We start from the raw sequence: 10,580 nt of genomic DNA, 5'->3' as shown, positions 1-10,580 counted from the left end.
TCCGGCTCAATTTCCTCTCGAATGATTCAATCAGAGACAAGCACTAATTGATTTCCTCCTCACCTTAGGGCTCCATATAATGTTTATTAAATTATTACATTCCTCTCTAGCACAGAGACCAAAATAGAATCTGTTTTTACATTCAACTTGCTGTTATAATATCTCTGTGTCTGAAACAATGGCTTGTCAATAAGGAACTGTGTGATGATCACCAACCACAAAGGAGAAAAACTGGATAGCAACCATTTAATGAAAGATGAAAACCAAACTGACGTTTTAACTGAAAAAAAAAAAATATATATATATTTTTTTTTTATTCTTTTTTTTCCAAGGCACCATTTCACACACAAACTATTAAGACATAAAACATGAGAAATTCTGTATTAAATTCTTTGGCTTAATTTCTATCATTTAGATCTTTACTGTGACTGTATCAAATTAAATGTTTATGTGTAGTGCTCACAGTTCACAAAAAACTTAATTCCAAACATATTGTAGATTCTTTGCAGGACGTTCACATGGGTGACCAAAAGAAACTCAACACTATCAGGATCACTGCAGTCAACAAGTACCAACAATTGAATATTAAGAAATAACAGCTGGTTTCAAAATGCACAGCACTGTTTCATATCAAAAGGTGGTTTGCAATCAGGCAGACGTCAGAACATGGTTGTTCTTACTGTAGATCTTAACTAAAGAGTCCTCTGAAGTTCAGATCCTGACACATGAGTTCCTCTTCAACGTTCTCCAGGGCCCATTTGTGCTCCACAATCTCCAGGGCTTCCCACTCGCTCTGAAACATCCATAAAGGAGAAGACATTCAGAGCATTGCAGAGCTTTACACGTGCACATCCTGCTAAACGTCACGTCTCCTTTTGTTTTCCACATGGAAAAGAAAGCCATGCAGGTTTACATCAGCATGAGGGTGAGTAAATGAAGACCAAAAGATCTTATTGTGTATGATATATATATCGTGTAATGGAACTGCCTCGACTTATTGCACCTAATACAATCTGCGTTCCTCAAGAAATAGGTTTCAGTAGTTCTGTAATTATGCGAGCTTCAAAACAGCAAAGTTTAAGGTTTCACAATTATCTTAAGATGATAAGGTTATGAAATTAAAGTGAGCACATTTCCACATTGAGGCTGCTGTTGCATACATCAATCCGTCCACTGGGAGCGTAGGCGTGATTTCCCAAGAAAATTTACTTTAACTAAATTTGTGCAAACCACAAATAACTGCTGCTGGCTTCTTTTTTTTTTTTTTAGAAAGTTTTTGTTTGTGCATGTTTGTCATGGAAAAAGAATTCATATTGATAAAATAACAAAAGCAAAGATGTACATCACATAAAAATAACAGGTTTACTTGACGCAAATTTTGTTCTACTCACCTTAAATGCTTTGTTAGGATCAGGGGGCATCGCCATCGCAGCCCCCGTCATTTGATCCTGCATAATTCTTGACTGATCTGCAGCTAAAAATTAACAACTTTTAGTTTAAATATCTAAGATCTAAAGCTTATATCAAATGCCATAGCTAAGATTAAAATGTAAATAATTACATATATATAGACATATACATATACACACACACAGACATTGCCCGGCCAAAGTAGCTGGATTTAAATAGGCAAATGCTTAAAGGGATAGTTCACTCAAAAATGAAAATTCTGTCAGTAATTCCTCTCCCTCATGTTGTTCCAACTCCATAAGACTTTCGTTCATCTTCGGAACACAAATTAAGATATTTTTGATGAAATATGAGAGCTGTCTCACTCCTTCATAGGCTTCTATGTAATCGATATCTGCCATCCCAGAAAAGTTAGTTACATTACGTGAACTCACGTCAGAGGCCCACACAGAAGAAATTGAATAGTTGAATAAAGTTGTTATTTTTGTTGTTTTTTGCGCACAAAAAGTATTCTCGTCGCTTGATAAACTTAAGGTTGAGACACTGTAGTCACTTGGACTATTTTAACGATGTCTTTACTAACTTTCCTGGGATGGCAAATATCGATTACATAGAAGCCTATGAAGGAGTGAGACAGCTCTCAGATTTCATCAAAAATATCTAAATTCATGTTCTGAAGATGAACGAAAGTCTTACGGGGTTGGAACAACATTATTTCACAATTTGAGCTTGATCTTGACATTATCATCCTGGAATATGGCCATGATGTGTCTTCCTTCATGGATGTTTAAGAAATGAAAAGCTACACACTCTTAAGCATTTGCCTATTTAAATCCAAACAGTGACTTATTTTGGCTGGGAAGTGTATGTATATATATATATATATATATATAATATATATTAACATTTAATATAATACAATAAAGTTGATGTCATAAAAAGGTCTAAATATTTTAAACAAAAACAACCAACCATTGTCTTGTCCAAGGATGAGGGTGTACATGCTTCTGAGCCCAAACACATTGAGAAAATACCATGAAGCTGAACTGACCCTAAGAACGACATATTCAGATTTTATGCATAGTTTTCAGCTTCTGTCAACAAATTAAAAAAACATCACATCAATACTGTACCATGAGGCGTCCAGAGAGAGCAGCTCAATTCCTCTCTGTAACATGGGCTTGAATCTCAGAGTCAGAGGAAACGGAACTTTAGCTGAAAGGAAATAAGCGGCACAACATTAAAACAACATCGAGGCTGCATTTATTTGATCATAGAATACCGTAAACACAGCAATAATGAGAAATAATATTACAATTTTTCTATTTCTATTTTTCACTTTTCTATTTGAATATATTGTAAAATGCATTCTTGTGATGCAAAGCTGAATTTTCAGTGTCACATGATCCATCAGAAATCATTCTAATATGCTATTTTATTATTACCAATGTTGAAAACAGTTGTGCTGCTTAATATTTCTGAGTAAACAGTGATACATTTGTTTCAGGGTTCTTTGATGAATGTAAAGTTCAAAAGAACAGCTTTTATGTGAAATAGAAATCTTGTGTAACATTGTAAGTGACTTTACTGTCACTTTTGATCAATTTAATGATTAAATTTAACAAATTTTACTTACCCCAAAATCTTTGAATGGTCACAGTTTACACACAAATATTAAGCAACAAAAAATGTTTCTTGATAAAATAGCGTTCTCTATAACTTTTTGACCTTTTTAAAGTCGTCCCCTTCTGCCTTTTAGAAAATGGTTATATTTTAAAGTCCCCCTGTGTTGTTTATATGTCTATGTGGTGTTTTTAATATGCTTTAATACAAACTATGTGTAAATTCATAAGTCAACACCATTCCTGAGTATTTTCTCCTTAAAACCGCAGAGAACCAAAGTCTCAAAAACTTTGTAACCAATCACGTCAACGAGTGGATCTCTGAGCTGGTGTGAGTGAGTGGAGGCGGGGATCATTTACATATTCATAAAGCGACTTATACCAAATGGGGCAAAGGTGTAGAGTTACATTCAAGCTATTTTAAGGCACGAATACATTTTTTTCAAGGAAAAAACTTTGAAATGTGTCATTTTGGTGATCAAAGATGAGTTAAGGTATAAAATTATTGACTACAGTGGGACTTTAAGAGTTTAACCGTTTTGCTTGGTAACATTGAGAAAAAGCAAACTGTAACCACTTTAAGAACAAACACAAGCCTCCGCCAACCGCTTGCATCAGCAGTGGACTGAATAGGCACGTATGAAGTAATCCTACTATGGTTAGCGCCCACTTACCAACGTCTGGCTTTCAGAAAATGAGTTATGAATGTACTGGGCAAACGTTACATCACCCAATTAAAATTCATGAGCCGGCTGTTAAGGTTTAGAATACCTCCCTTAACATTTCAGATCCTTCCTACAGCCCTGAATTCGATCACATTTACAAAATGATTGTTTTAGGAATAAGACCACATTTGCACATGATAATTCGATTCTTCTCTTCTAGTTTAGCATTTTAATTCTAGCAAGTAACAAAAGCTCATACTTGTGACAAAACCAGAAAAGGCCCAGTTGATCCATCCTCCTATCAGAATCATTGGCAGCACATTGGTCAGATTCCCTTTCATCATGTCCATCAACATGCTGGGGTCTGGGAGTGAAAAAGGGACAGGTTTTCAGACATAGTGATGAAGCATAGAAGGTCATTTCTTCTAGCTCTAGGATGTTAGAGTAACATCTTACCGGTCATGGGGTTTTTGGGGATCACTTTTCTTTTGACCGTCTTGAAGAATCCAGTCTCAGGGTCATTGAAATAGTGTTTTCGCATGGCGAATGACTGCAACGGGACAGCATAGTTTATCAGTGACACATTAAATCAAACAAATAAAGGCCTGGTTTAACAGACAGGGCTTAGATTAACAGAAAAAAACAGAAGCTCAAGCATGTTCGCTTGATGCGTGAGAACCAGTGAGGTTCATTCTCGTGTTACGCAGCACGTTTGAGCTTCTGCAAGAACCAATGAGGTTCATTCATGTAGTGTCAAGCAGGTTCGGTTGAGCTTCTGTTTATGTTCGCTGATCAATGTTTATATACAAATAAAAGCTTAAATTCAATCTGTTAATCATATAAAGTGATCGAGTCTCTTCAGAAAATTTGGACTAAACCGCTCAATTCATATGGATTAGTATCACAATCTTTTTATGAACTTTTTGACGCATCAAAGTGGTAGTTGCATAGCTTTCATTAAAGGACAGAAAGCTCCCAGATTTCATTAAAAATAACTTCATTTGTAGTTGAACTTCAACTTCAAGTTGATCGCAAGTCTCACGATTTGGAACGACACAAGGGTGAGTAAATAAGGTGAACTACCGGTAATCCTTTAAGCCTTGTCTGTGAAACCAGGGGAAAGTTTTAAAAGTTGACTCCATGCAAATATCCTGGGAAATCTTATTCATAATTAAAGTAATTAATACCTGTTTGGGAATATATTTTCCATTTTCTCTCAAAATGCGGCTGCGTAGCAACACCTGGCTGTGGATTAAAACAACAAATGAATTAAAGTCTTAAACACCTCTGGTTATAAGATTAGACTAGATTCAAATGTTAGTTGAGACAAATTTTATGTTGTCTTGAGAAAGCCTAACCAGAAAGTTTGAAGTGGTTTAAAAATCATGAAGTTTGAAGCAGTTGGAATTTTTAATTAGTTTTAAAGGTTTTAAGTAGTTTGAAAAGTTTGAATTTTGATTATTATTAGATAAATGCATATGTGTTGTGTGAAAACTGCAACAGTGCCAATGAGATTATAAAACACTTCCCTCAAAATGTTTCCTGCAGCACTTAAGTTATTAAACTCTTAAAAATAACTTCTCTAGGATTCAGATTCAATGTGCTTGCAGGAAATTAAATTGATTCATTGCATTTCCATTTCCATACTTCGTAATGGGGATGAATTAAAAAGTTCTGATGTTCAGGTTTGGGAAAAGTTCTGAATTTAGGAAATGTCTCCTTTTCAATTCAGCTGTATTTTGCATAATTAATTATACATGTTTATTCCCTGATAATGCAGAATACACAGCTTTTATTTATTTTAACTGCAGAGATAAATATTTTTTTTTAGCGTTAAGTAAATTCTAATTTACATATTTACAGATTACATTGTTAATGTTTTTACTATCTATTTTCTATGTAAATGTTGTGAGTTTGATAACATGTTTATGGCTGAATAACTGCATCAGTGATCTCACCTATCAGACACCTGCTGCAGATCCACTTTCTTCTCATTATGAATCAGTTGAGTGACGTAATGCCGCAGAACTCCGACGAAGAAAGTGATGAAGACTATGGGCAAAACAACCCACAGGCGAATACTGGAGTCAAGCAGCAGCTCTGGACCTGCCATTCCTGTACTGACTACTCCAAAACTATCCTTTACAACTGTCTGAACTCAAAACACTGACACTTTTAAGTTTATTATGATGCTTGAGATTAAAGCACGGTGAAAATTCAAACTATGTTAAAACTATTACACTTTTATACGAAAGAAACGGCACATTGCTGCATTTACATGCGCCTTCTGCGCAGCTGCTGTTTGACCTTTGAACTAGTAGCGATGTGCGATTCGTGAACGAGTTCTATTGAGTCGGATCTTGAACATGTTGACGATTCACGAATTGGAATGAATCGGTCCGTGCAGAGTGGGTCCGTGCGCTTCTCGCTTCTCGGGTCCTTATTGAAACGAGTCTCTTTTGAACTTGACAGTTTTACTATGATAATAGAGCTGGTTTTAATAAATAGTAATGTGTGTACATGCATACATATTTATATATATAGCTTTACTGACGTTTTGAGTATGTAATATGCCACGCGAGAATGTCAGAGATCACATCATGAGATCAAAACGTTTTTAACCCGTTCCTTGAGACGAACTATTTCCAAGAACCGATTCGCAGAAATGAATCGGACCGTTGTCCCATCACTACTTTGAACTATGACGTGTTTACATATGCATTTATGTGCTATTATTCAGTTATTTTATATCACTAACCGATAGGTAAAATATGCCTTACATATTAAAAATTGTTTATATATTTTAAAGAAGAAAAAGAAAAAGTTAGCTAACGCCATTTCCGGTTTCGAGTACGTTTCCGTGTGTGTCTTGTAAACAAGTGGAGAGCCACGTGACAGACAGAAGGACGGGTTAGCTTTGCACAGACGAGTATTTTCACACTTAAACAAAATAATCTGTCATCTATACGATTTTAATCGCTGCGTCAGCCCCGATGTTTGATGTAGATTAATTATATAAACGTTGATTATTGTTCAAGTCTATCTGCAACCATCTTTCTTGTTACATCATGACTTCTGGGACGCCAGATATTGATGAAAAAGTATTGCAGTATGAGACATTTATCAGTGAAGTGTTGAGACAAGACTTACAGTAAGTACCATCACTTGATTATGTCTTTGGTGAAATACATTTGCGTATTGCACGTACAAAGGCTGCCATAGTATTACCATGTTTGTACCATGGTAATCCCATGAGTTCAATCGCAATACCATATTTTTACATGTAGCATGGTAATACCATGGTATTCTTTGTGGTACCACTGAGTACCAAATAAATTCTCATAGTGCACAATAATGTATATTATTATAACCTATTGTAGTATTATTATATGTATATCTTAATATATGTATATCTTATTCTACATATTAAAAGCTTATCTACTGCTATTTCGATTCTGACAGGAAAGTGTTGGAGCAAAGAGATGCTGTATATGAGAAAATAGCACAATACCTTCAGCTGAAGAATACAATACAAAGCATTCAGGTAGTTTTAAATCCACTAAACCATATTTTGAGCTTGTTCTAAAGTCCTGCACTTATGCGTTTCCATATATATATATATATATATACAGTGAGGAAAATAAGTATTTGAACACCCTGCTATTTTGCAAGTTCTCCCACTTGGAAATCATGGAGGGGTCTGAAATTGTCATCGTAGGTGCATGTCCACTGTGAGAGACATAATCTAAAAAAAAAATCCAGAAATCACAATATATGATTTTTTAACTATTTATTTGTATGATACAGCTGCAAATAAGTATTTGAACACCTGTCTATCAGCTAGAATTCTGACCCTCAAAGACCTGTTAGTCTGCCTTTAAAATGTCCACCTCCACTCCATTTATTATCCTAAATTAGATGCACCTGTTTGAGGTTGTTAGCTGCATAAAGACACCTGTCCACCCCATACAATCAGTAAGAATCCAACTACTAACATGGCCAAGACCAAAGAGCTGTCCAAAGACACTAGAGACAAAATTGTACACCTCCACAAGGCTGGAAAGGGCTACGGGGAAATTGCCAAGCAGCTTGGTGAAAAAAGGTCCACTGTTGGAGCAATCATTAGAAAATGGAAGAAGCTAAACATGACTGTCAATCTCCCTCGGACTGGGGCTCCATGCAAGATCTCACCTCGTGGGGTCTCAATGATCCTAAGAAAGGTGAGAAATCAGCCCAGAACTACACGGGAGGAGCTGGTCAATGACCTGAAAAGAGCTGGGACCACCGTTTCCAAGGTTACTGTTGGTAATACACTAAGACGTCATGGTTTGAAATCATGCATGGCACGGAAGGTTCCCCTGCTTAAACCAGCACATGTCAAGGCCCATCTTAAGTTTGCCAGTGACCATTTGGATGATCCAGAGGAGTCATGGGAGAAAGTCATGTGGTCAGATGAGACCAAAATAGAACTTTTTGGTCATAATTCCACTAAATGTGTTTGGAGGAAGAAGAATGATGAGTACCATCCCAAGAACACCATCCCTACTGTGAAGCATGGGGGTGGTAGCATCATGCTTTGGGGGTGTTTTTCTGCACATGGGACAGGGCGACTGCACTGTATTAAGGGGAGGATGACCGGGGCCATGTATTGCGAGATTTTGGGGAACAACCTCCTTCCCTCAGTTAGAGCATTGAAGATGGGTCGAGGCTGGGTCTTCCAACATGACAATGACCCGAAGCACACTTCTCTGTAAGAAGCATATCAAGGTTCTGGCGTGGCCTAGCCAGTCTCCAGACCTAAACCCAATAGAGAATCTTTGGAGGGAGCTCAAACTCTGTGTTTCTCAGCGACAGCCCAGAAACCTGACTGATCTAGAGAAGATCTGTGTGGAGGAGTGGGCCAAAATCCCTCCTGCAGTGTGTGCAAACCTGGTGAAAAATTACAGCAAACGTTTGACCTCTGTAATTGCAAACAAAGGCTACTGTACCAAATATTAACATTGATTTTCTCAGGTGTTCAAATACTTATTTGCAGCTGTATCATACAAATAAATAGTTAAAAAATCATACATAGTGATTTCTGGATTTTATTTTTTTAGATTATGTCTCTCACAGTGGACATGCACCTACGATGACAATTTCAGACCCCTCCATGATTTCTAAGTGGGAGAACTTGCAAAATAGCAGGGTGTTCAAATACTTATTTTCCTCACTGTATATATATATTCAGATGCCTCTAAGTGCCATCTGAAATTTTCTTTTAGAATGATAATTTTTATAAAGCTTGTATATTTAAGTTCAGTAATTTCACTTAAATGACAATTTATAGGTAATTTGCATTGCCATTTAAGTGAAATTATTGAACTTAAATATACGAGCTTGATAAAAATGATCATTCTAGAAGAAAATTTCAGATGGCACTTAGAGGCTTTTGCATCTGAAGTCTTCATATATATATATATATATATATATACACACATATATATGAGTGTTTTCTTGCTCTCATTCTGTATTATGTGTTTATAACATGTTGTTTTGCTATATTTTATTCATCTTTAGGAAAGTGACAGCAAAGAACTCAAAACTGATGTTGACCTTGGCTGCCATTTCTATGTGCAGGCTCATGTGTAAGTATTGCAAGTCTGATGTCGGCTCACTGTGCCTCAATACCTCTGTCTAACATTTTGAAAGAGCAAACTCATAAACGATTCATTTGTTCTAGACCTGATGCATCAAAAATATATGTGGCAGTTGGTTATGGATTCTTTGTCGAATTCACCCATGCAGAGGCTTTGAAGTTCATAGAAAAGAAGACGAATCAGCTAACCGAGTAAGACTTTTGGTTTTACCTTTTGATCATTTTGAAATTTGCATGTATGCCCAAAGATGTTTATCATTATTTTAATTCTTTAGGTATACCGAGGTTCTTACCAAAGATGCAGCAAAAATAAAGGCGAACATCCGCATGGTTCTGGAGGTACAAATGATTCTGCTTTATTATTTTTTTTTTGTCCCTTTTCCAGTTTATTGTGATGAGTAAAAAATAATCTGTTCTCACAGGGATTGAGGGAATTGCAAGGTCTGAAGGATCTTCCAGAGACCAGAAGGAGGGAGGTGTTGTAGTACATTCATCAATCACAGCACACACAGTGTATTATTTTTGCACATATGACTGTAATGTTTGTTTCAAACAATGTGAACATTATGGCAATCAGTTCAGAGGAGCGTTGCCTTTTAACAGGTTATACTGTTGTTTTGAAAATTTTGCTGAATAAATTGTAACATTTTCAGTACAACTTTCTGTGGCGTGATCATTTTAGATTTATATCGCTGTTTGTACATACAATACACTAAAACACATAAATTCCTTCATATAAGATGAGATGATCTATATGAATAGATTTTATGTAGAAAAATTAGGCTTACCTTGTTTAGGTATGACAAGCAATTTATTATTAAAATTGTTTTACTGGAAATGAAGAATGTCATGATCTGTTCAAATTTTTGGTTCATTTGGTTCATCATTTGGTATCAGGTATTCCATATGCATATATAACATTAAAACTTAAGCTCAAAATCAATCTAAAATATTGAATCTAAAATACAAGTAGTATTTATTTGTTGGTTGTATCTACAAATAATAAGAGGATAAACTCTATATAATCAGTTCTGTGCTGCATTTGGGATTCAAAAATTACGTTGAAATTAATTGATTATTAATTAAACTTTTATTTTAGCTGTTCTGATTGACGAAGACAGTGGTTAATGTTAAGTTTCTGCAGCATCCGTATGATGGCTACCCTGTCACACTAGTAACAGTTGCCATGGAAACTGGATGTTGAATTGTGGCAGCACTGTAAGACTTGCTTCCTGAAATAGATTA

General features: G+C 35.9%; 2 protein-coding genes across 2 annotated transcripts; one reads left to right on the top strand and one right to left on the bottom strand.

Moving 5' to 3' along the window:
* Positions 1-49: 49 nt before the first annotated feature.
* On the bottom strand, positions 50-6,026 carry LOC311066487 (ER membrane protein complex subunit 3). The gene is made up of 8 exons (XM_084087715.1): positions 5,656-6,026; positions 4,885-4,942; positions 4,154-4,247; positions 3,957-4,061; positions 2,544-2,625; positions 2,383-2,462; positions 1,392-1,474; positions 50-793 (listed from the first exon to the last, which is right to left on the bottom strand). Exons 1-8 carry the CDS (start codon positions 5,808-5,810, stop codon positions 689-691), a joined length of 762 nt encoding a protein of 253 aa, XP_083943841.1. The 5' UTR covers positions 5,811-6,026; the 3' UTR covers positions 50-688.
* Positions 6,027-6,554: 528 nt separating this feature from the next.
* Positions 6,555-9,993, top strand: uxt (ubiquitously-expressed, prefoldin-like chaperone). The gene is made up of 6 exons (XM_084087716.1): positions 6,555-6,848; positions 7,160-7,241; positions 9,257-9,324; positions 9,420-9,527; positions 9,611-9,674; positions 9,758-9,993. Exons 1-6 carry the CDS (start codon positions 6,766-6,768, stop codon positions 9,818-9,820), a joined length of 468 nt encoding a protein of 155 aa, XP_083943842.1. The 5' UTR covers positions 6,555-6,765; the 3' UTR covers positions 9,821-9,993.
* Positions 9,994-10,580: the final 587 nt, after the last annotated feature.

This window comes from Abramis brama (genome assembly GCF_963993115.1).
Source record: "Abramis brama genome assembly, chromosome: 16".
NCBI classification, from domain to species: Eukaryota; Metazoa; Chordata; class Actinopteri; order Cypriniformes; family Leuciscidae; genus Abramis; species Abramis brama.
This window is presented reverse-complemented; position numbering and strand designations above follow the sequence as displayed.